This window comes from Lepisosteus oculatus, chromosome 10 (genome assembly GCF_040954835.1).
Source record: "Lepisosteus oculatus isolate fLepOcu1 chromosome 10, fLepOcu1.hap2, whole genome shotgun sequence".
Classification (NCBI taxonomy): domain Eukaryota; kingdom Metazoa; phylum Chordata; class Actinopteri; order Semionotiformes; family Lepisosteidae; genus Lepisosteus; species Lepisosteus oculatus.
In genome coordinates, this window is record NC_090705.1 from 1,929,415 (window position 1) to 1,955,487 (window position 26,073).

General features: G+C 39.0%; 1 protein-coding gene and 1 long non-coding RNA gene across 16 annotated transcripts in view; one reads left to right on the plus strand and one right to left on the minus strand.

Annotated features, from left to right (window-relative positions):
* Positions 1–25,575, plus strand: part of LOC107078691 (uncharacterized) — a 39,275-nt gene extending 13,700 nt beyond the window's left edge. For 2 of the 8 annotated variants that reach the window (XR_011190575.1, XR_011190573.1), the window contains 6 exons: positions 536–1,070; positions 1,810–2,026; positions 10,039–10,149; positions 13,058–13,128; positions 13,955–14,710; positions 21,967–22,445. This is a non-coding gene — a long non-coding RNA (uncharacterized lncRNA). Of the gene's footprint in view, positions 1–535; positions 1,071–1,809; positions 2,027–10,038; positions 10,150–13,057; positions 13,129–13,954; positions 14,711–21,966; positions 22,446–25,517 lie in introns of those variants that run through there. The other 6 variants (XR_011190577.1, XR_011190576.1, XR_011190578.1 and 3 more) reach the window with 6 other exon arrangements.
* LOC102694761 (histone deacetylase 9) overlaps positions 1–26,073 on the minus strand; it is a 185,103-nt gene that overhangs the window by 7,425 nt on the left and 151,605 nt on the right. For all 8 annotated transcript variants that reach the window (XM_015357938.2, XM_015357935.2, XM_015357936.2 and 5 more), the window contains 4 exons: positions 19,758–19,876; positions 10,027–10,160; positions 4,190–4,274; positions 706–859 (listed from right to left, as the gene is read on the minus strand). In XM_015357938.2, coding sequence (XP_015213424.1) covers positions 706–859; positions 4,190–4,274; positions 10,027–10,160; positions 19,758–19,876 — 492 coding nt within the window. The remainder of the gene's footprint in view (positions 1–705; positions 860–4,189; positions 4,275–10,026; positions 10,161–19,757; positions 19,877–26,073) is intronic.

Consider the following 26,073-nt stretch of genomic DNA (forward strand, 5'->3'; position numbering starts at 1 on the left):
AGAGTACACAATGACATTGTAGAGTTTCATGGATAATCAAAGCTGATTTTTCACTTCTGTGTGATGTTTATTTGCGTTATCCAGTTGTCCATAAATAGAGGTTCTTTCACAGGAAGTATAAACAGAATGTCAAGTGGAAAAACAGTTTAAGTCCAAAGCAATGATTTCAAATGTTCCTGTTTACATTATGGCATGTTTGAATATCTGTATATTTGAGTTAAAGTTATGGTTTAAAAAAAGATCCCCTTTCTGAGGAAAGAGAAAGGAAAGAGCCAAGGCAGAGAATGTAAACGATTTTACTTTCATGGTAGTTCAGGCTGTTTCACTGTGAAATCAAACACCCACTTATCCGACATGCATCTACAGCACATGTGGACAGGGGCAGTGTGCATCTGAAACTCATATCTTTTGAACGCAAAGTAGCAGGCCATACATTTTTGAATACAGTTGCAGTATAAAAGTCATCTTGCTCTGGTTTTCTGCAGTTTCCTGTGTGAAGACTTTTTGTAAACCCGAGCTTTTTTGTGTCTTGCAGTAAACACGGGTGTAACAGACCACACAGAGAATTGTGAGAATGAGAGAAGTCTTCGGACCCGAGACATTTTTCCCAAGTAGATCAACTCTGACGTTTTGCCTGAGGCCTGTGCAAAGTCATTAAATAAGAATAGCAGCCAAATGAACACGGACTGGTTTGCAACTTCTTACCTGCCTTCTCGTCCTTCGCCAGACTGGTCTACATCAACAGACAGTAAAGACATCGCTGTCACAGCGTCTGTTTCTTCTTTGTCGGACTTCTGGAGCTCCGAAAGAGAGAGGTCCACAGCTGAAGAACATTTCTCGATTGATTTCCAGTACTTGCCTGAAAGACATGCTGAAAATTAATATATAATAACACCAGAAAAATGACGGTTTTCCTTAATTACCCTACAGATGCACGTATTTGGATAAACACAGGCACAGATTTTGAACTCTACGAATATTTCAGACAGTAAATTGAAATAAGAAAATGACCCAAATAGCCTTACCCATCTGTTACTGAAAGAGCGTTGATGCAGGCAAAGGGAAATACCGTACGTGGCCAAGTCTGAAATAAGAGCTGCTTTTTCTGGGGCTGCACAGAGCAATAGACAATTTCGAGTGGGGTCGCTCGAACATTATTGTGGGCTGTGGGTTGTGGGAGTGTGGAAAGAGCTACCCTGCCGTGTTGACGAAGCCGATGCCCTGATCCTCCAGTCAGGACTTGGTGTACCATTTTACTCAAAGGACTGTGGAAGTGTAGAACAAGCTACTCTGTCATGTTGCTGAAAGCCAACATCCTTTCTTCTTTCGAGAAACAGCTGGATGAGATTGTGAGACTGATCAAGCAACTGCTAGCTACCAAACGTTCTTGTTGGGCGAAATTGGCCTCTCCTGATTTGTGACCCGTCATCTATTGTTATTGGTACGGTCCTCACTTTATTTGGAGAAGGTCCTATTTTGTTGAAACTTGAACAGAACTTCTTAAGCTCTGTTATATGGGATTACTCTCTCTGTGACAGAATCTGTTAGAGTCTTTCTAGAAAGCCTTGGAACATGAGAGCAGATGAACGTAATAACGTTACCACAGAGAGCAGTTCATTCGGCCCATCTGGTCTATTTTGTAGTTCGTGACTCATTGATCCAAAGATCTCTTGAATGGAGCCATGGTATCAGCTTCAGCGACATGGCTGGGTAGTCTGTTCCTCAGCAACAACCACTTAATGCATGGCCACATGTGCTCAATGTGGTGCCAATTTCCACCCTGGCTCCTTTTCCATCTCTGTGTTGCAGAGCCAGATGGACCTACGGCACCATCTTCCCTAGGAAAACCGCTCCATCTGGACTGAAGAGAGACCACTGGCATAACTAAGCAGCAGTCCCTCCAGGACCTATGGGAGGGAGGAGGAAGCTATTGAAGTTGCTTTGCAACAGGAGGACTTGTTGACTGTCTGGCCTGCCTGCAGTCCTGAACCACGCCTCGTATAGCTGACACCTGCCACTGGGAAAGGTGAGGAGACATTTGTAATTGTTTGCACGGCTGTAATGGAATGACCTACCTGTACATTGTGTGTACATCGGCTCTGGGTCTCCAAGACCCACATGCAAAGATGGATTCTGTCTTCTGTTCAATCAAGAGATCATTCTGTTGTCAGTCTTAAGTAGAACGCATCCGTTTCTTGGAAATGTCAAGCTAACATCTACCAATGTCAACTGTACTCCTAGATTTCACCTTGAATCCCCTGTTTGTGGTATGGTTGTCTGCAGACTGAGGCCTTTTCTGCTCTTATAGGATGAGATAATGTATTTCACACACCTAACTGAATCTAACAAACTTTCTAGTTGTAAAGGTCAGATGTGTAAATTTTAATTCATAAAATCTGTTTAATGTATTCAAAAACAAAAGGCATCATGATTCATGAAATAAGTATTTTAGGTGTGGTGTTTGTGCAGAGTGAGTCATTATCCCATACAAAGCACAGGCTGAATTATTAAGTGTGTATTTCATAGTATTACAATAATAATATGAATTTATTAATATAATATTATTAATTTAATGAATAATATACATAATGAAATTAATCTATTAATTCAGAAAGCAGTTATCCAAAAAAGTGTGACAGAATTAAAACAAATTAATAATTTACAACAATTACTAATAATTTAGTAATTAATAATTACATGGATATAGAGGTCAAGAAGGTAAACTAGTGCAACAGAGCTGAGCAGAATGAAATCATGAAGTCTCATATTCAGGAGGTAAGGCAGCAGCTCTCTGTAGTCCCAAGAGCAGAGCTCCAGCAGTGTCATGGCACTCTAGATGTGATATCATGCATCCCTTGTCTAGTTAACACCCAGTGAATACACTTTTAAGTGAAAAATGAACCTTAGAAGGGAGCAGAATCAGAGTTTAAATGCAAGCTGATTGGATATAATGCTGACAAAGTAGTGTCACGCTGCACAATCGAATTTCATAATGAATTATACGAAAGTCTTTGTCCGAACAATACCGTGAATCAGAACACTTGGACACATTAAGGAGTCAGAAACATACAGCAGCACACCTTTAAACTGCGTTCGTTCGCTGTGCAGTTTCTGAGCCTCTAGCCTGTCAACAAAGTCTTAATGAAGTTTGGTTTCCACAATGGGGAAGGAACCAGGCAGCTCTGTCCTGCTTTCCAACCTCGACCATCTACAAAGATCCCTACGAACGTCCTCACCAGGCAGAGGTTTTGCTGGGAAGGCAGGAACACCCTCCCTGTACATATCCATTTGTGCAAATACTGTGCAAGTGCCTGAGGAATCAAAGATGTTCAGTTGGTAACAGAGGTTTCTTTTCTGTGTGTACATGTGAGTACATCATAATTGTCATTGTGCCAGAGAAGCTGGATGACAGTGTGGGCTGCACAAATTGAAATCGCATTCCTGTTATACGCCTTTGCTCCAGGTCTCACTGAAACCAGAATGACTTCTTATTCACAGCGCCTGGAATTCAAAGGTTTGTGTTACTGAACACAGTTCACAGGAAATGTGGTTTCCTGTCATAAACTATTAGGTTGAATCCACTCATAAACAGTGCTCACAGAAGGCGTTTTGATTAACTTGTTTTTGTCAATAATCGGTTTACGTCTCGTTCTTTTTTCACTGATTTAGGGTCATTTTGGATGGGCAGAAGTAGTTATTATTAGAGATAATTATTTTTGACGTAAATCGACAACAGAGAAAATGAAGGACAAATAAGAGGTTCCCTTATATTAGCCTGCAGTGGACAAGCCTGTTCTTAGGAGAAAGAACAGGGAAAATGAACAGGACCTGACCTGCAAGGTTGTCTGCCTGGTGTACTGTCAACTCACCACCATTCATCAGCGTTTTTAAAGGACCAGGAACGAGTCGGCACACCGAGCAATCTCAAACTGTAGCCCAGCATCTGATCTGGCGGGGTCATTCATTATCCTACTAATTAAAATAGCGGGTCTGTAATCTGAGTTGGGTCAGTAAATCTTTACCTCTCAGGAGGAGGTTGACAGGTGAGCCAGAGTCCTGATCTTTGCTGGGAAAATGGTGTCAACCAGGCTAACCCCAGAGATCGGCAACAGTAACAGTAACATTTAAAACAATAAGATGTCCAACAATGAAACAATGAAATGATGTCCAAACAAAAACAGAAACTCACGTTGAATCTCTATTGTCTTTGCAATAGAGGAGACAGCATTGGCGTTTGGTTTTGAGCGAAGAACTTTCTCTGGGAGGGCTTCCAGCTGCAAGAACAGATACCATTACCTCAGATAACATTATGAAAGGTGGAGTGTAACTTAAGTAAATATATTAAAAATGTGGATTTGTTTTCTTTTTCTCCTTACATTCTTTGAGTGTGAGAGAAAAATACTTGACAGAAGTATTTGAAACTAAAACATGTCGCTCTTCACAGAATGTGCTGTAAAAGTTTTTTTTAATATGCTACACAGCGATTCTTCTCACCTCTGGGTTCTATCATTTATTTATTTTTCTCAGTTTGTGTCTACAAAGGAAGGCAGCAGGGCTCATGGGGAACATAAGTCATTCTTTATCGAAAGTACAAGTGCTAGCACTACCTAATAAAAGAGGTGAACATCAAATTTCAGTTTTCTAAAAAAACACAGGTATAGAAAAATACAGATCACATTTTGGCACTGTGCTTTCCTTGCTCATACATCCAATATTCCATCATACAGTACATACACAGCGGATCATAGTTTAGGTCAGTACTTACATCAGCCCTCATGTCCTTAATTTATAAATAAACCTGCCTTACCTGTTTAAAACACTTGTGATCCATGCAAAAATAAATAATGTAGTTTACAGCCGTATGAGTTAGAAATAAATAGCTTTTTGTGCTTTTTCATAGTGTATAAAAAAAGCCATAATGCTTTCTTGATTTCCTCTTAGCGTATGAGATAAGGAAGGCAGTCCCACTGTGAGGCACAGTAAGTTCAGGCAAAGTGTCCCTGGTTTCAGTGTAAAACTTATTATGCAACACTTGAAAATCAATTGGAACTTTGTTAGGACAGCTGTGTAAATTCTAGAGTTCTTCTTATGGAGCTGATAGAAGTGGTATGATGTCAATTTCCAGCATTTCTGAAAATCTTTCACATGTATATTTATGTAGCTGGTGCCATTTTTGTTGTAAATTTAATCTGTTTGGGTTTGAGAAAGTATGTCTGGTGTAACGCTAGGCAATTTACATCTCCTGGCTCGCTGGCTCTTTTTATAGAGCGATTTTAATTTGAGGTGAAGCTAACCATGGATACGAAACAGGAAGAAGAAAGCCTGTTGCAGTTTAAGGGACACCTTTAACCTGGCCCTCGGCACCCACTGCCAGCAGAGTGCTGTCCTCTCCTCTGTAGGAATTAGCTGGAAGTGACACCCCCTCCCCTCCTCTCAGGGGGTGAGTCCCTGGCAGGCTGGAGGCTTCTGGTTTAATTAACTTGAGGATCCAGAGGGGCTGGTGCCATGTGGCCAAGGAGTGACATTTATTTGAAAGGAAGAATTGATGTGTTGTTCTTAACTATTACAATGAATCTCTTCTTCCTTCCCTAGTGTGCCTGGTCTTTTAATTTGGGCTAATTCAGGCTAATCCCTTAGCACATCAGGAGGTGGGGGACGGTCCATCACCCTGGGTTGTCAGCTCTGGTCCCTGTGTTTTCACATCTTATTTAGAGACCTGCGTTCATTAAAACTGGGATTTTCAATCAAGGCGACATTCAATTTAAAGTCCAGAGCAGAGCCCTGCACTGGAGATAAAGATAAGCCCACCTGGAATGAGAGCAAATCACTGCGGTGTTGCTGAATGTGTGAGGAAGCATTTAACAGCGGACAGCGATTGCCTCTTAACATACTGTACTGTGCTGCTTAGGCAGAGTATCCAAAACACTGAACCAGGAACTTTCTGAGACACTGGCAAGCTCAAATTATTATATGTATGAGAAGATTTACGAAACATTTTTTTAAGAATAAAATTAGGGATTTCTGTTTTATGTCCAGGAAAAAACAGCAAAAGAAATGAAGCCTATATACTGTATTTGAGTTAGTACAGGACAGGCAAACAACACAGGAATGTAAACGTCTACTTAAAATCCCTCATTTTGAAATTGCTTTAATAAGAAGTGACTGTGTTCTAAGAAGTGTTGTTGAATCAATGCTGCACGTGGAGTTTCTAATTATATGTAAAAGAACAGGCTTTTCTGAGTAAAGAAACAACAGAATTTGCTATCAGCTTACAAAATGCACATCAAACATCTGATTATATCACACCCTGAATATTCTTTACCCGTTTACACTAACAAAGTGTCATTGGATGCACATTTTACAGGAATATTTAGAAAATACTAGGGAAAGTATCTCAGTATGTAACTCCATAGACATAAATGTACTGTGACTATTTCAAGGTCCATTAATGCTAGCAAATGACTGCACTTCAGATGTCTGGTGAGATAGTTTTATTGTTGTCCAAGAAAAAGCTGACTAAGGACTAATAATTTGATTCTGCTTCAAGACAAACAATTAGGGTATCACGTGCCACGTGCTACAAAGCTGTAACATCTTTTCCATTATTACAATACAGCCATATTCTTACAGCTGTCAGCTTTGTGTCAATTTTCTGCAGCTTTTCTATCAAAATTACAAAGACCATAACCTGAGTATTCTCTGCAGTCCCGAGGAAGTATCTGTACAATTCAATAGATAACTCTAACTTTAAAAAAGCTATACTGCTATTTCATTGCATTATGAATAATTAGTCTTAGAAATCATGGCATTGTTGTATTGACAGCTAGTGGCCAAGAAAAACAAAGAAAAAGAAATAGTGCCTGAAAAAAAACTGCAAGCTGTTTATGAATTCTAATCCCCCGCACATGAATAAATACATCTGACAAACTGCAGAGTGCTCAAACAAAGCTTTTGCTGACCTTTCTAATTTGAGTTCAGTCAAATTTGCAGTGTATCCTAGCCAAAGTAAATCTTGCCCAGCTATAGACCAAAGCTCTACCACCTACAATTATTTGTAAAGCTGAAGTACTAGATAATTAGTGATAATTATCCTATTAATCATGTTGAAGAAATGGCTTTGATGGGGAACATATCTGTAATTATAACTGTTGAGTCTGAGATGTTTATTTAGGCAGTTTTATGGTCTTTTATTGCAGATCAATAGGATAGGCAGCATCTCTAGCTGCCTGGCTCTGCAGAGGATCATTCCACTATAGAACGTCTCAGAATCTCCTAATATAAAATGATAACCTCAAAACATAAAAAGTAAAGACCGAAGCATCGAAACTGTTAATGAATTGAGACAATTATTGTTTGTCCAGTTCTCATTCAAAATTTGACCACAAGTATGTTTGCAAATGAACTCAACAAAAAGTTGGCAGATGTATTAGAGCTTGAACATCATTAATTCATCTCCATTAATGCTTTTATATTACAGATAGTAGAGAGGAAAACCATACACTTCGAAGTGATGCTTCTGTGTTGGTTTCTAAAGGCGAAGGAACCATTCTGCTCTGCTCTGCCCAAAGGCCATGTGTGCTTATAGAAGAATTTTTAAACTGAACTGAAACAGAAGTATTTCTCCTCTCAGAAAAAAACCCAACTAAATGACTTTAGTGTTTTGTTTTTTAATACTAACACAAAATGTTGCCTGATCAGTTATTGCCCAACTGTTACCAACAGCCCTTTTTTTTGCTGTCATTGCTCTAGTTTTGTTTCCACATCTTGTACAAAAGTTGTTTCTCGCAGATTTGGACAAACACTGAGTTTTGTTACCTTTAATTGTCACGCACTGTCAAATTAACTCGTGCCTGGAACTCAAATTAATCTCAACTCTGTAGTCTACACCAGACTAGATCAGTCCTGTGTCAAAGGTGATTGGCTGTGAATGCTCATTCCATCCATCTGTTGACCGTACAGACGTTATACACCCTATGTTTTCTTTAGCCTGTTATTTGTCACTTCTTGTTTATTGTTGACTTGTTGCCCTTTGTGGTTTGTACAGTCCTTCCTCCCCTGTGTCTGAGCTCTTCCAATTGACTGCATCATCACATCCCTGCGATTTATGCAGCAACTGAGACTGAGTGTGCATATTTACTGCATCGCGTTTCCAGTGTGATGTGTTAAGGTGTTGTTTAAAGTGTAGCTCTTTTAGGTAAATTAATTTTAATCTGTTTTGTGTCAGCGGGTAAAGCTTAAACTGGACTGTTTATAGCTCTTTTGTCTGCTGCATACACATTTTTCAGTGCAACCAAATGATACCAAAAACGTAAATGAATTGTGCGACACGTTTGCTTATTTTCACCTGTGTATTTTGGTTGATTATTAGGTCCAGTGATTGTGGCTGGGCTTTATTTTTTGACTTGGCACCGCCAACTGACTTGGATCAAGGTGCACTTATTCGGGAAGTTCAATAATTCACTTATTCGGGAAGCTCAATAATTTTGCTTTTCTGATTAAATGGAATGCAGCCTCTGTATTTAAAAGCCTTTTAGAAACGAAAGCCCAGCAGAGGAGACAACCCCGGTCTCTTACCCCTGACCCAGCTTCCTGTCTAGGACTAAACACAGGTCATTAACCCTTCCTTGCCCGCTCTCACTCAGGCAATCGAGCTGTCCCTAGATCTGCCTGACAAGGTGAGGGCGGTGGTGGGACAGACTGGTCCCCACGGCTACGATCTCATTGCTCAGCCAAGAGCTTTGCTCCTGTGCAGCGACCCCCCGAGAAGGAGGCATGGTGCGGCTTGTGAGTTTACGGAGTAAAAATGTTTCTGTGTTGATTTAAAGCCTCTCGTTAGCCGTCATTTTGCAGTAAAACTGTCTCATTCAGATGGTCAGAAAATATCTTTTACATCTCAAAGACTGGTGTCAACCAACCGTACCATGATTGAAAGGGAAGGAAATGTAATCTTGCAATTAAACTTTTTAACACCTTATCCTTTAACAAATATTCCTTTTTCCAAATATTAGGGAAAATCCAAATGTTTGCAAAGCATGAGGCTATAGGATATATCATGTTTGTTTTAATAATACTGTTGGGACGGTGTATTTAAAGCCTCTCTCTAGCACAGTTGTTACTAGATATGAGGTATTATTAGAGTTTGGGGTTTCATTGGACTAAATACAGAGTATATAGTTATTCCCTACAAGAGTACAACAAACCACCTCATGAATACATGCTCAGAAATACACAGTTGTAGATATGGAGATGTAGAAAGTCTGAAAGTTTCTTGGCTTGCTTAATTTTAGCGTGAAACTAACAAGAGTAAGTGACCTGGGGGACAATGCCATTGTTTATTGTGCAGCCCGATGAACAGACCATGTCGGTATGCGAGGCACTTTGCTGAAAATCCTGGGGTATCGATTGCTATTTGTAAGTTGCCAAATCCAAACCATTGCCCAAACTCGGTGATGCTTACGAGCTTAAATTGAGCAGATCCCTTCTTGCGATAAACAGTCTCCAATGATTATTACTGCAATGTGTTGTCTAGCTTGGAGTATTTCTTTCTGTGGCTGAAAACTTCGCGATGTGCAGTACATTGCGACAGGTTTGCCCCACTTATTGCAGTATTACAGTATGGGCTTCAAGAAGCAGCCCGGATGAACAATGGGAGGGCCGTACAGCTCCTTCCATTGGTGCCTTAGGAGTCAGATATTAACCCAGTAGAGCATGTAGCAACTGTTTGGTCAGAGACTTTAGACAAACTTTTCGTGTCCACTTTTGATCACAGGGGTAGTACAGTACCAGATTGCACTTTCATGTATAAGCGTTCTTTGTGTAAGCATGGAGATCACGGAATTGACCAGTACAAGCAACATGGCACTCAGTTGCATTGTGTGGAGCCTTTCATTCTCTTTCACTCCACTGTGGATGTAAACCACAGCGATATTTATCGTTATTGTTATTAATATCTCACTGCGGCCCGCTGCAGTGCACGCTGGCACCGAGCCAGGCCTGACTTCAGCGCTGTGACTCATCCTCTTTTACCTCATTTCCCAGCAGGGCGTTCACACAGGCCTCTGACGCATCGCAGATGGCGGTAAGATCGTGTCCACCTTCCAGCGCCAGGATCACCCGTCCGCCTGCCAGCTCCATCAGCTGTTTCGTCAGGTGACCAAAACCTTAACCGCAGCGGGGAAAAAAAAATGAAGTCTCCTGTAGGGTTTATTGTTTGAGAGATTGAACGGAGCCCAGCTTACTGTGGCATTTTTTTTCCCCACAGGGATTTTTTTTTTAATGGCCCCAGTACGTTTATGTGTTTAAGTCAGCAGAGCTATAAACAAGAACAGAGTCATCTGTGATACAAAAACAACAGCTAGCCCTTTCGTTTGGCTTATGGGTTTGGTGTCCTGAATGCAGTTTAGTTCAATATTGCACTTTGCACATGACTTTCTTTTATGCCTATGAGTCACCTTAAATGCACAGATACAGCCGCGCATCATACAAACATTCTTGACACCAGGGACTAAAAAGGAAGTGTTTATCGATACGTGCTGCCCAAGATATTTTTGTTTATGAGCCCGTAGATATTTACTGTCTGTGAAAAGTCAACCAAAAAAAACAAAGTTAAAAGAAACGTTATCTAACAGTAGTTCAGAGCTGATGCTGATGTGTGTTGAGGAATGGTACTGACTGCCTCTGAAGCAGACTGTACCTACTCATCGGATGCAAGCTCATCAGGCAACCAGACCATGAGATCATGCAGCAGTGATTTGCTGAGCAATCATTTACGATATTAAGACGCCCCCTCTTCCCGAAAAATACCCCCCAAAATATTTGTGTGCATGCAGCCCCTTTTGTTTTAATCCTGGGAGTTTAAAACATTGCATAAATACTAACTAGTGGTGAAAATATTTTAGCACTGTGTTTCTACTACACTGTAGTTTAAATATGTATGCAGTCTTTTTGTGTTCTTAAGTACTCTGTGCTTTATTTAGATTATTTTTATACGGTTAACAAATTCAAAACACGAACAAAACGTATACAGAACATCCAAATACAATGTTATAAAAGTAGTGTGCAAAAATAAGCTGCTTTGATGTGATTATCTGGCGTTTTATAAAATCCAGCGACCCCTTCTCCTCTAGGGCACCACATTATTGGTGATCCTACTGTAATTATAGAAATTAAATGAAAAAAGTGTAATTTCCATCTGCATACTGTAATTCCCATGTCTTTTGAGTTCACATAAGTATAATATGCCAAGCTGAACTGCTAATCCACTGCTGATACTGACTGAGCTGTCAACGGGGAGCAGGGGGGTTAGTTCCCACACTTCTGCCTCTCTGTGTTTGACTGAGACCTTACCTGGACTAGTGCTGATTTGTAAGGGGGTTTCTACTGTACCTGATCATTGTCTGTCCTCAGCCTGTTTTACACTGTGTAGATCTAGAGACCGATTTATACTGTATCTTTAGAAGCCAGTCTATTAGTAAGTAAGCGAATAAGCAAATTGGCAATTTATATTAATCGAATTCAACTCAGCTCTTTTTGCTCTTAAACTCCTTAATATATAATTTAACTTCCAAAATACAGATGGTTTTTCGTGCCAAAGATCCTGCTTTGTTTTCTTCCCGAAATTCCTCGTCGTCAGCCGACGAGAGCCATTAGGGACCAATTACCTACTGTATTGGGGAAGGAGTGTTCATTTCTTCATACCTCTTTGAGGGTGCGTTTTACAGTAGGAGCCCTTTTGATGGATCTGCAGCACTGAAGGAATGTGCTGTTTCCCTGTGAGGACACTTGTGATGTTAAATGCTTCCAGATGAGGCCAACGTTTCATGCATTTTGAATCTAAACAGTCAAGCAATCGGAGACGTTGCAACAGGAGGTGAAAAGTGCCATCGAAATGACAGGAGCGCAGATGGAAATTGGACGCATGGGATTAAGAAATAAAAAAAACAACAACCAACGAAACAGGTTGAGTGGAAGAGCTCCTCCAGAAGCAGTGACTCACTTGCTTGATTCTCCATATTCAGGAGACACGCACAACCTCCGAGTCTTAGTGTTTAATGTTTCACATCTAAGGCGTGTTTCAAGCTAGGAAAGAACTTGCAATGCGCTGAGAAAGGATCGGCAAGATCATTATTGAATAGCTAGATTCAGTTTAGATACAATGGCAATTAAATGTTCTTTTTCCTAAACAAGCTGTCATCACTTGTAGTTTTCCATCAGAACAACTGATAGAAGAAACTAGTTTGGCACAAATCAAGCTGATAGTTTTGCATTCCTCTGCATTATTTCATGACAGTTTTGGTGACTGAATATTTTCCTTTGATTCAAATATTCTCAGAACATGCTGCCAACTCTGCACCAAGCTGATCTGTGCTTTATCCCTGTGGTTGCATTGTGACTAAGTGATTGATACACATTGATACCATTCCAACAACTGTATCCAGAATTAACTAGGTCAGGTTTCTCGCAATATTGTGACATACTGTTCAATATGCCCCATATACAAACTCCACCAGTGTTTGCTTGAAACATGAAACTAGTGCCTCACCAAGATGTTATTAAGCTATAAAACTTAACTGTAACTATAAAAGCTATCTTTGAAATGTGATTTTTTTCAAATAGATTGTATCAAATTCGATAAACAGTCTTAGTTTTAGGTTTAAAGACATGATAACAACATAATTTAATCATTTTTGCAATTCAGTAGGTGTCAACAAAGTAAATGCAATGGTAGGTATAACTCTTGTGCATGGACATTAAGAACCCTGGTAAGAACAGGAATAAACTTCTACAGTGACAGTTATAGGATGTTTTGATCTATGACCTGTATAGTACCATTGTTTCATCATTAGTGAGACATACTGTGCTCCTAATGGCAAAACACATTTTAAACATTACTGAAATCCTAAACACTGGAGTCATTTATGTCTGTATTTAGTTTTTTTTTTATGAATGTATTTATCCATGATTTTTCTAAATAAAAAAAATGCAATACAAAAATTAATTGTTAAGTTTATTATTTTTATCGCTAATCTTCTATGTTTACGAGAATGTTTTATTGCAGATTTTAAAAAGATCAAGAGTCTGCAGCTGTAAACTGGATAAACCCTGGTCTTCAAAAAGAGGCAGTTTGTGGTATGTCTTTGCTTTGTGTGATTTCTAAATTTTGCTTTATAAAATTAAGTAGAAATGCAAGGCCTCAACTTCAGTATTTTTTATGAAAGAAGAAAAATACTTGAAATAGGGTTCAACATTTTCCCTTAATGAAAAGTGCTAAGATTAATTTAATCCAAGACTGTTTAATTCTCTTTAATTTTTGTGAACTATATAGAAAGGAAGAACATATTATGATGCAAAATAAATTGTTTGGTTTACAACATTAAAAGGATTGCATTTACTTCTTAGAATATTGTTCCAGTTCTAGAAAGTTCTTCATTTTTGTTGAAAATCTCAAGAAATGTCTTTTATTGGTAATTTTTAACATATTAAAAATAACATTCATGAAGGGGTTTCGTGACTGAATTGGTGCCTATATGGAAACCGTGATTCTCTTTTGTGGAGCAGTAGCTAGAGGGAGTAGAGACCAGAGATCAAGACCTATAACTTAAAGGTTGTGGCTTCAGACCCGGAGCATGAGGCTGCTTTTGTACCCTTCTGAGAAAGGCTGTTCCCTCCAGTCAACTGCCCTGCCATGTAAACAGTTCTTTAGGTTGACGTTATAAGTGTGGATTTGTTTTCAATTGACATACCGGGTTAAATAATGTATTATTATAATTATTGTCATTGTTATGGATTGTTAAACGACCAGCAGGCAAGAAGGGGGAGGTGCAGAGCTACTTTTGCACTATTTTTTTTTGTTTCTTTTGTCACGCTCAGTACATCGCTTGTTATTCACAATTGTGTTGTATTTTTCACTTCATTTACTGTTTTTACTTCTGTTTACCTATTTGGGATGAAAAAGGCAGTTCCTGAGGGGAGGTCTCAGTACAGAAACGTCCCGGTGAGAGCTAGCCAGGATGGTACACCCTGCCGCAGAAGAAGATGGGGAATGTATAGTACAGTACAGGCAGGCACAGTCCTAGAGTTTCCTCGCTTTCAGTGGTGAGAAGCTATCGCTGCTAGGACAGCTAGGACGGCACACAGCAATCTGAGCAAAAACCATACACCAGTATGAAAAAAGAAGGTAAAAATATGTGATGAAGGATGTGCAGAAGATAAGCAGAAAAACGAGAGGAGAATGCAGACAGCATGACGTAAATTTGGTCTGGTGATAGGTTGGTCCCATTGCCAAGCATGGCTGTATTTCAATGCACAACTGAACTCTTCACCATGGAAATATTTCCACAGCTCTCAAAAAGCACATTAAAAGTCAGTCTACTATCATGGAAAAAGTCTTATAAAATATGTTGGATTTCTCTGGAAGGAGGACAAGACTTTCTAAATAATAAACGGTAATCTGTCACTGCTGTGTATTATCATGTGACGACGACAGTGATGCCGAGAAGGCTCAGCAGATGAGTTCCTGGACTACTGAGCTTGAATGTGCCGACGAGCGGGGCTGTGAGGGCCTGGGAGAGCAGAGCTGGAGGGCAGACGAGGGACGTGAGACGCCCTCGGCCCCAGCCACGCGTCCGGGGCCCAGCCGCCTTCCGGACAGAGACGAGGCCAACTGCAGTCTCGCTACGCCCTCTCCTCTCCTCCTCCGCGTGGTTGTGAGGTAAAGGGTCCGTTAGTAGAGATTTTTTCCTTTTCATCAACTCATTAAAACTCCCAAGATCTCGTGTTTATAAAAGTATGGACTGTTCTGCCCATTATGTGAAGGCACTTCCCACAGTTCTATTTAAATTCAATTTACAGTAATGTAACATAAACACTCCGACTCTTAGGGACAGAGAGATGTGTGGGGGCTGATGTCTAAGCTGATCGAGTTAGAGGAGCTCACAAACCAAAACGAATTTTGTTTAGCTCTTGGAAGTGTAACATAAACACAGGTCTTGACCCAGTTTTCTATTTGATTTATCAGTCTTCTTTGAATGAATACTGAGCACTATGTATTTGGGGTTTTGAGACAAAAGGCCTTCTGTAACAGAAACGTAGGTATAAATGAGAGCACAGAGACCTAATTTAGAATAATATAAATATTTTTTACTAAGAGATGGTCTACAGATTTTTTTGGAAGACATGGTATCGCTATTTTGTGTCTCAATAAAATAGCTTTTAAGAAATGGCCATGGTAGATGTCTCTATATTTTGCTCGCGTTAGCACAGAACAATAAAACTGGATGTTACTGTTTATATAAGATCTATTATTACGCAAAATGAATTAATTTAAACAGTAATTTTAACAGTTGTGATTAGTAGTTAATCGTGGATTATTTCTCTTAAAAGTCAAAAAGGATTCTATAACGTTACAATTCTAAAAAAACAACTTTATGGAATACCTTGAACTAAACGGAACACAGCTTCATGAATGGTTTGAGTTAGGAGTATTTAACATCTTGTTAAAACACAGTCCTAAATCTGAGCCCTAATTCCACAGTGTCCTGTATACATTTGTACACTTATCTCCACAGGATACAGGTCAGGAACCAAGCAGCTTATTTCTGCTTTTTAAGAACACTTAAGGTAGACTTTATCTTCATTGACAATCACCATATCACTAGGGTGCTGGCACCAGCTACCAAAATAAAATCTAGCAGTTTGTGGACCTCGTGGTAAATCAAGTTCAAAGCTAGGCATTGCGTCCTCTGCGGTATTGCATTTCACTGAGGCTGTTAGAAAACGCCCAGGATCCTTTGGGTTTTGTCCGCATTCATGGGCCAACCCAGACAGAAGCTGACAGGGCCCATGAACAGCTTACAGCCACTTTGGATAGATAGTGTTACCATGGAGATTAATCTGATAACCTGTGGAGATCAGCTAATGGAGCTATCAAAGTTTTAATCTACCTTTCTTTCTCAATGCACATCAAGGAAACTGACACAACTTTTGCAAACCCTGATTAACCGATGGGGGTTATGTGGGGGTGGGGGGTGCCATTCGCTTCCTTTGTATTCTGTACTTTGTTCAGCAATAAGAGAAATAATTTTACCTTTGTAATATAAAAATAAACTTTGAAGTCAAGGCATATTATTTTTTATGAGTCTTTTTGGATCTTTTACTTTTTTGTAAATGTATCGTCAGCCCTAGCAGTTTAGATCACTCACTCCTGAAGATTTCGTAAAGCAAAAAAAAAAATTAACTAGTGCCGTTGACATTGGCATTCCTCGGGATTTCTCCTTAAGACCAGCTGCAAAGTGCCTGATATTCTGTAAACGGCTTAATTCCATCTTCTTTTTCTGCAGAAAAGTATTAAATACGTAATATAATCACTGTAACGTCCGGATTCTTAGTATGTTAAACGTTTTACATTTACCTTCGTATTCTTCGTAAGCCTGGATAATTTATAATTGTAAGAGGTTTGAGTAATTATTTTTTTTTATAAGAATGTTATTCCTTTTTTTGTTCACAGTATTTAATAAGGCCTTAGACAGAGAGAGTTCCTTTAAGATAAAGTAGAACACAGACGTAATAATTTCACCTTTAGTTTCCCCTTTGTGGTATCTGCTCCACAGCCATTTTGCAATGGTCTGAATAAATCAGGCACAGGTCTATAGTAGCTCTGAACAGACCTGGAGATTTGTTTGCTCCAAACAAATCAAGAACTCGAGCCATATGCACCCAACCTCCATACCTCCCATTCAAAGGAAATACCTAGTTCTGGGATTCTTATCCTCAGATCTATGATATATTATTTTTCACAGTTTTTAAAGACTAAGAATGAGATGTATAATTATTAAAAAGTATATTTAATATTTTAAATTAAAGAATGAGAAAAGGTTTGTCATTTTCTTTCTGTAACTGAAGCATTAATTTGTTGGATTGAAATAATTAATAAAATATATTTCAAGGTATTCTGTACTTTGAGTAGACTGTTTATAATTAAATTTTAACTGTTTATTAATAACTTGCAGAGTTTAACAGCGCCAAAGGTTCATTTAATAATATCTTTCCTGTATTCATCGTTACTATTTTTCTTAGGAGAAACAAGAAACATATTGCATGTGTTATATCAGAAAAACATTCCTTGAAACTTGTTCTTGGACAGAAATAAAGCATCAGGAGAAATAAAGAAAGCAGGTGGCTCAACATTCAGTTGTGATCAGTTAACAGTGTTCTGCGCAAACATACACGAACAGACACACATGGAAACATCAGTTCTGATACATATATAACACTGGGAAATAAATAAGATGCCTAAAAATAAAATATTTCAGGAGACAGAGAGTTTTAGAGAGAACAGCAAAAACATGAACATCTTAATATTTATCAGATAGCAGAAACAGCAAAATGTGTTTCTCTTCCTGATTATTTTTATATGCCTCATAATATACAATATGTATTTTTGATCTCATGTGTTTAATATAAAAATCATCTAGTCTTTAACATTACAGTATGTGAGTCACGTATACATTGTTTTGTGTGTTACTATAAATGTTCTTATTTTTTGCAGTTTAACTTTAACTAAGGACATGAAAAGGTAGAAAGATGAAAACAATTTTTACCATATATATTTGTTGTAAGTACAAGGATAATGTTTTTCTCCCACACAAAGAGAGGTTTGCAATCTGATTTTTTAAAACAAAAACAAAGATTACCATGCAAAAAAAACACATTCTAAAATTATCCGCAGAGAATAAAATCACATTGTCTTAGCTCTTCTATTTAATTCTACACTCTTTTTACATTTTTTTTACATTTTAAATACATTTTAAGTGTTTATTATTTTTAGTTAACAGGTAATTCAAATGTGTTGACAGTCTTCTTGCTAGAAAAAAAATCCCTGAAGTTCACATCACATTTATTCCACCCTGCTCCTGCCCCTCTGAGATAGATCAGACTGCGAGGAAAATAAAGAGAAAGTTGCAGACATTTTCCCCAGCAGGCTGGCCTTTTGCTGTCCGAGGAATGCTGCCTCTCTGAAGAAATTTATGTGTGAAAAGAAATTTAGTTCAGAGTCAACTGAAAAATGCTTCTGTGGTTACAAAAGCTGAACTACAGAAAAATGCATTTCAAAACACTGCCAAAATTAAAGAATTGTGCATAACTATTACAGTGATGTCGGTGTGTTAATAGAATGCGTTTCTAAATTGTATTTTTCAGACCTCATAACGCCGAATTGAAAGTTTTTGTTTTCAACTTCCTTGAACAGAAGACTTAAAAATAGTATCCTCACTATTAAGTCACTCTAATTTTAATTCCCAAGCTTTTTCTTCTTGTTGAGTGTACTTGTAGTTTTATGGGTTAGGTGCCTGATGCTGAACACAGCGAATGATTTTGTGTTGTTCACTCAGGCACTTGCTGCAGGTGAGGTTGTCTTGACATTGGAGTTTTAATTTCCATGGTTATGCATAACAGTTGCTGGTTTACTTCTGAATTTTCTTACAAAGGGAAAAGGAGCAATATCAGACACGAGAGTTTGCTGCAGGGCACTATGAAGTAGATAATTAAGTTAAAACAGGAATTTAGTCACCCCTAAGTACTTCTTCATAAAGCAATATTTACTTTTATATTAAAACTAATTTCACCATGAGGCCGAAAAAAAAATTCCAGCAAAGGTAATGAAATCCTCAAATGATCATTATGGCAGTGGCCAGCTCCCTGGGGTTAAACATTAGTTTGTCTTTAAGGGTACGAGGCATCATGGCATTTTGAGAGAAAAAATACTGAGCTTAGCAGACCGAAAAACAGATGGTCACTAATCACCCCATGTGGCTAAAACACACAGCAACAAACAGCACAGACGCCTCACCTTCTCTCTGTCTGTCCCTGGTGAGATAGTGAGCTGCCACTTAGGGCTATTGCCTCTCTGCCCTTCCCTGTGGCAAGCTTTTGAAGTCCATGGTCGTGAAATCTTATGTGAGAATACTGTTACAGATAAGAAGTGTTTGTTTTGCAAAAAATAGCAGGAAAAGTCCATCCGACCTTTAATGCTTTGGTAGGGAGCCACAAATCTGTGCAGGAGTACCAGTTTTCTTACGTGACATGTTTCCTATGGATCTATTCCTTATCAGTTATTACTGTCAGAGCATAACAATGCTGCAGAGTAGGATATGTCTCTCAGTTCCACTGCAGTACCATTGTTAAGAAGGTAAGGGCTCCCTGCCTTCGGTGCTGGACACACGCGCTCTTCATATCAATGACAAAGGAGGGTGGAAAAGCTCTAAATAAGGAGTAAGGAGTGTGCGTGCACGCGTGTGTGTACATGAATTGATTTTTATATCAAATATCAATAGAATCTGGAAGCATAAAGTGCTCATCTGGAATACATTTGACATAAAAGACAACAGTAAATTGCAAAATAGAATCTTCATTATTGATTATGAAGCTGTCATGTAAAGGAATAATGATATATTTCCTGATACGTAAGAGCACCTAAATGACAAAAAAATAAAATAATGAGTGTTACATGCCAATATACAGAAATGGTTGTAATTTTGCAACTGTAAGCTTATTGTATTTCACTGTATGTCGGCAATAGGCAACCCCCGAATTCCCTTCATATTTCCAGCTGCTCTATATTTTCAGAAAAAAAAAATCTGCAGTTTAGTTTAGAGCAGATGTTCTGTTTTAACCCTTCGAGCTGCAGTCTGATCCCCAGCTCCCGCCGGGGTCCCGCAGGCCAGGTGAGCGAGGTGAGCGAGCAGCAAGAGCAAGGGACTTACATCTGGCTGTGACCGTGTACCCGCCCAGCAGGGGGTCGTGGCCTTCCACGGCATCGAACCCGGCGGACACCAGGACCACGTCGGGGCTGAACTCATTGGCAATGGGGATGATAACAGTCCTGGGGAGGAATTCATACAGGGCTTTCAATGGCAAAGCAGAACGAACAGGGCTGTGCTGGCACGAGCAGCGCTCGCATGGCAAAGGAAAGGAGCTGACAAGCTTCTCTGACAAAGCACTGGACCGCCCCCCCCAGACGAAAATCACAAACATGCTTCAGTTCGGGACTTTTATTGGTGTGACTCACTAGGCTTCCAACTCTGTCCTCTCTCCTTCCTTTTTACTGTTGCATTCCTCCGGATCCGCTCGCTCTCAGGCTCTGTTACATAATCCTTATAACATAAAACTTGATTTGTAAGGAGGTGCAGGATTAAAGGTTTGCGAAAGAGTCTTTAAATCTTGGAGTTAGTGAGGGCTTATTATGCAGGACACTTGCTGTGCCTCCAGACAGTATAATTATGCAGCCCTGGGTTATACCTGGGTTAGACAAGTGGCGATTCCTTTGTTTTTAATGAACGTTCCCAACTATCTATGAGTGCAGCTAAGCTCCAGTGCTGCAAATGTACAGATTAATTAAAGTGCCGCAGTCAGTTGGCATGCATACCGATCTAGCCATAGCCCAATGTTATGCTGTTTTTGTACTCAACAGTCTAGTACTAATGATTCTACAGATTCCAGTCCAGTGTGAAAGGAGAACACACGCTAGTGTGGTCTGCACCAAAATTGCTGTAATTAGGCATTTAGTACTGCTGCGTGAAGTGCCCATTACAGTGAAGTACCATGACAATTACAACTTTTTTCCTGTGTTACAGTACATTAACTCTCTAAGGGCAAGACTCCTTCTAGCATGGGTACAGTGTGGGAAAATGCAACTGTCTCCTATGAGACAAAATAAGTCATGTTTTTTTTGCATATAGAACATTCAGTTCTTTTTATCCGTTGTGTCATGTGATCTGAACAAAACAGTACAAAGTGAAGCTTGAACGTTGTATATCTGTGCACATTGAGAGCTAAAAGTGTTCAGGACCATGTTTTCATCGTGTATAGTTTTCGATTGCGTGCGAGGCAGTTAAGGGCTACATTCCTCACATTTGATTATTCAGTAAATTATTTTTTTCCTTTCAAAAACAAAGTAGACCACGAGTATTAAAAAAAACTACATTCCATCTTCCACTAGCCCTCATCCTCAAAGCCAAACAGAAAGCAGAAATTACTGTCATTCTTCATTTTCGACAAGTGACTTGGTGTATGATTTAGTGCACACTGAATGAATCCAACATGGAGTCACGCCTAGCTGTTCACATGAACCAGGGTGTAAAACTCGTTCATCGCTTCACATGTCAGGAGGGTTAGTGCTAGGGAGGGTATCCAACAGGATCCTTTAGTTCACTTGATTACTTTAACAGCTTTAGAAGACGTTTGGGTCGCTTCACTGTGAAGTCAGTGTGAGACCCGGCTCAGCAGTTCAGTGATAAGTCTCCGGTAGGAGATCTGTAGGAGGCCATGCAGGTAGACAATGTACACAGTTCCTCACCCTCCCTGTCCTGCACAGGGATTGTAGGGGGAATATGCAGAAGGACGATTGCCAAATCCAAACCGGGAAATGAATTGGCAATTCCTAATTTAAAGAAAATTCAAATAAAGGCTGTATTGGAAACACTGTACATCTTCAGCCTTTGTGATGTTGTTATACTGTACTTGTATAACCAACACATGGTTACAGAGATGGAATGCTGCTATTCATTTGGTGGAGGGGGACAGGTGGAATTCGGACATCCAGAGAAGTATTAAAATATTTTAATTTCCATGAAAAAAAATATGCACATTTGCATTTCAGCATTTTTGCATTATATAGAAGTATTGTCTGTCTGTAATACATTTTAAGAAATGTGAGAATGATGGTTTCTCTTCTTCAAATTCAGTCAAGATATTTTTACTATGAAAATGTATAACCCTTATCACCATGCTTTGTGATTTTCACTTTTAAATGAAAATGAAAGATTTAAGAGAATGTTTGCTGATGTTGCATAAATAACGTATTTAGATTGAGAGACGTGTGTTTATATTCAGCATTTTTAATAAGGCTGTTTACATATTAGTTACTGCATGTTATTAGTTGTTTAGTAACATAGTTTTTATATTCTTATTCAGCAGGTGTCACCAAGAATGAAACTGAGACCTGATATCATCCAGACTTTTTGAGACTCCTGAGCTCAGCTCTAGGATTTTCTTTTACACAGAAAATTGAGACTCCAACAGAATTGTGTTCCTGCAATAAAATAACAAAGGCTCAATCTCTGAGGCTCTAAGTTACCATAAAATTTTGTGGGTGGTAATTTAATGCAAATAATTCAGACGCAAAACACAGAGGCAGAACGAATCCCTAATTACACAAGCACATCAGCGAGAAATAACTGTAAAATTATGAGGTAGGAGGCCATGCCAAGATTTAGAACCATGAAAATGAACTTCTGTGAAAAAATGGTGTTTAGGTTGAATGGGACAGCTGAGTTTCATGTGATTTAAAGCTTCTTTCTCTCTCAAATCAAAATGCATTGTATGACATAAATGCATGAATGTCTACATACAGTGGAAAATAATAAGTTGGAAATAACATTTTTGTATTCATAGACTTTCACAGCAAATATTGTTGTATGTCCATAAATTTTCAGAAGGCCAGGAAGATTATGACAATGTAATGCACTGGTATTTAATATTATTATTACTAGACTGTGTGTTCCAAGTGCATAAAAAGATTAAAGATGACCACTATTCAGATTTGAAGAAGGAGGTATTAAAAAAAAGGCTAAGAAGAATTTTCAAAAGTCAGATAAAAACTTGTATCTATGGTTTTTAATTTTTTATATTTATTCCAGGAAAGGGTACTGTATTTTCTTGAAGAAAACTTTGCTTTCTACAGCAATATGGTTTCCTCAAGACATTTATTGGCCAAGATTAAAACTCCCAATCCTATCTGAGTGCAAAAGATCTTTCCCTTAATATTCTCTTACTTCACCTGTCGATCTATTAATGTAACGTTAGTTAATTAATTAATGTAATGTTTAATTCAGTATAACTTAATTTTGGAAACAAGAATGATTTTTCCATTACCAGTAGTGGATATACTAATGCAAAACATTATAGTATAAGAATATTGTGTATAAGCAGAACAGACCTATTCATAAAACAGAAAAAAGAGCAGGAAGTCTATGTTAGCACAATCGTCATCAGGCAAGACAGAGATCCATTACACCCTCCTCTGAACTGCAGCCCCCACCTGGGTGCTGCCCGGCCACCTCATCTGATTATAAAGCAGCAGCAGCAGCCTCACTGTACAGCACATCAGCTGGAGGAGTGAGGAGTCGCTCCACCAGTTTACTTAAGGGATAAATTTAATTGGACAGATAGACGTGGAATTTAACACCCCCTTGCAAAAACTGCTCAGGGGTCTTTAAAAACCATGTAATCATTACTGTGGGATTATGGAACAAGCTGTCACTGAAGCTGATTTCTTGGCTTCTTTCAAAAACAGGGATCAATAAGCTACTAACTACCAAATGAGCTAGACAGGCCGAATGGCCTCCTCTCGGTTGTAACTGTTCTAATCTTCGATTCAGGACGATTTCTCGTCTCGTCTGAAGGATGGTGTCTTGTACAGCCCAGAGTGTTTACGCTGGGGCATTCATTTGGAAATTCTGGTGCAGAGGGAAGAGCACCACCTACTGGTCATCCAAGCACCGCTTGCAGCGGCACGCTGGTTCTCTCTAGAGGTCCGTCTCAGTACTGAGCAGGCCCAGCCTTGCTGAGCTTCTGACGTCTGACATGTCAGGGTTCATGGCGGTGAAGCTCCTGCCTGTTACCGGCAGAACACAGGCACAAGAGCAGGACAGCTCCGCAGAGCCTGAGCTACCGCTGTCTTTCCAGTGACAGATGTATGTGAGCTGCGGTCGCCTTTTCAAGAAAGAGACCAGGACGCATCTTTAATGAAGCGCTCCCTCGCAAGCACACATGCATGACATTCTCAGTCTTCATCTTTGTGCGCAGTGGAGAAATGTGCACCAGCGAAAAAACGACCGTTCTGATTCACACAAGTCATCAATGAAAATAAACAAACACATCAGTCTAAATGAAAGCAACAGTAGCCTGGCCCAGCTCCCTTTAAAAGGTTCAAAGCCTTTATTCATTGCCCGTAGTCCTGCCAAGAGCAGGCTAGTGTTGCCCTGACATGCATGGAAATGATATGAGGCATGTAAATCAATTAAAAATATTATCATTTAAAACTTATTTAAAAAAAACACCATCTCTATGTAAAATGGATGTTACTTTCCTGTAATCATTTTCGAAGGGTTAGGTAAAGCAGGAACTCAGAAATACAAAGCCTGAGATCTAGCATTTTTCTGCCACTATGACGTTTTGTAGATGCCTTGAAAGTCTCAAAGTGAAACTTTTTTGGCTCCCTCGGATGACCTTTACCCCTGGTCCAAAAAGAGCTGAATTTCGATAGAACACATAATGGCTCCTTTCCTGTGCAGTAAAGTCAGCAATAAAGCCTGGTAATTAAGGTAACCAGGGAGACCCAGCCCAGCAGGCCCGTGGTGTGGCGAACACTTTGAGAACTTCAAACAATATCAAAGTCACGGAGACTGGGACCGGTGCAGTCCTGGTTTGAATTAAGGCTCACTTCCACACGCACTCTTCAAATCCAAGCTCAAAAAAAAAAAAAAAAGAGAAAACAACGACGAGGCCTTCTGGATTTCATTAGAACCAATTATCTTATCTGTTTCATCTCAAGTCTGGCCCTGAGGCTGGCAGGCAGCTCGTCAGAGTTTGTGGTTGTTTGAGAAAGCCTGCAGCCAGCCAAGGGCCTGAGGACCTGTTAATTAAAACACTGTTGCCCCCTGCCTCTAGTGATTAAATATTTTCGTGCTTTTGTAAATAATTTTTCCATTCTTAGCCCCAGGCCTCTAAGGTCCAATATATGAGCCGTTATTTTGTTTGTCAGGGAATACTTCTTTGGAACGGGCGTTTACACTAGAGGCTTCTGTTAGCATTTGTATTTTTTTTTTGTCTTCGGCTGTATAATTTCAAAGTGCACGATGTGAAAACAAAGCAGTGCTTTATTTAAAAAAAAACTAATTTGAATCACATATACAAGTTATTTGAAGGATATCCAAATTGGTCTGTACACCACATGGTCGATTAAACGTGTTTATTCTTCATATCGCACTTTGGCTGTATAAGGGGCTGACTTGCTCCTGCTGACATAATAGGCACAGGTGTTTTTAACAAAATTAAACTGTCATGCCTTTGGGTTATAGATTATTATTAGCATTGTATGTATCTATATATCTGTAATTAACAACTTACACCTTAATATACTGTAACGGTCATTACCATTCTTCCTAAAATTTGCCTGGTCTCTAAGAAGTGGTTAATAAACATTACATGATTTTTTAGAAAATAAAAAATATTTAAGACACCAATAACAGCTACCCATAATGAAGCAGTTTTTGATAAACACTTATAGTATATCATTTTCTTATGTTTAGCATAAATTTTATTTTCATGACATTGCCTAGCTTGTTACATTTTTCTGCAAATAGCTTTAATGGGAGTAAGTTTAAATATGTGTGTGGCAGCGGTTTTTGTGTTACTTAACTCTACAGGTCTGATCACATTTATCTGTTCATTATTTCATGTAGATGTGAACAAAGCCAGCAGGAGTATCTGAACTTACTTTGCACAAAACTCATTATCAGGTAAACATTGTTTATTCAACAATATGGAGCTCTAAATTCAGGGTCTGATGTACCGATGAATCAATTATCAGATTTCACGCTTTCAAAATAAATGCATTATTACTGTTTAAGTCTGTGAAAAGGTGAAGGTTTCATGTTTTATGATCTTATGACACAGTTTACATCCAGAGAAGGTCATCTTTCTTTCAAGGAGTGACATGAACCACAGTACTTCAGGCTGAAGGCACCTAATCTCCTGTAAACATTGCAACAAAAGATGTGGAAATGTTTATTCATGGAACTTCGACAGAAACACTAACAGAAGCTTTGGTTTCCATACATCTTCAATGCATCTTTTTAAACTGGTTGAAATAAATCTTTAATAAATTAAATGTGTTTAATATTTCCAATCTCTTACATAAAATGGTTCAAATAAAATGTATTAAGTTAAATAAAATTATATTTTGTAATTTGCTTAATTTTTAATTTTTCTGTCAACTCATTTTATTTCCCCCTTTGT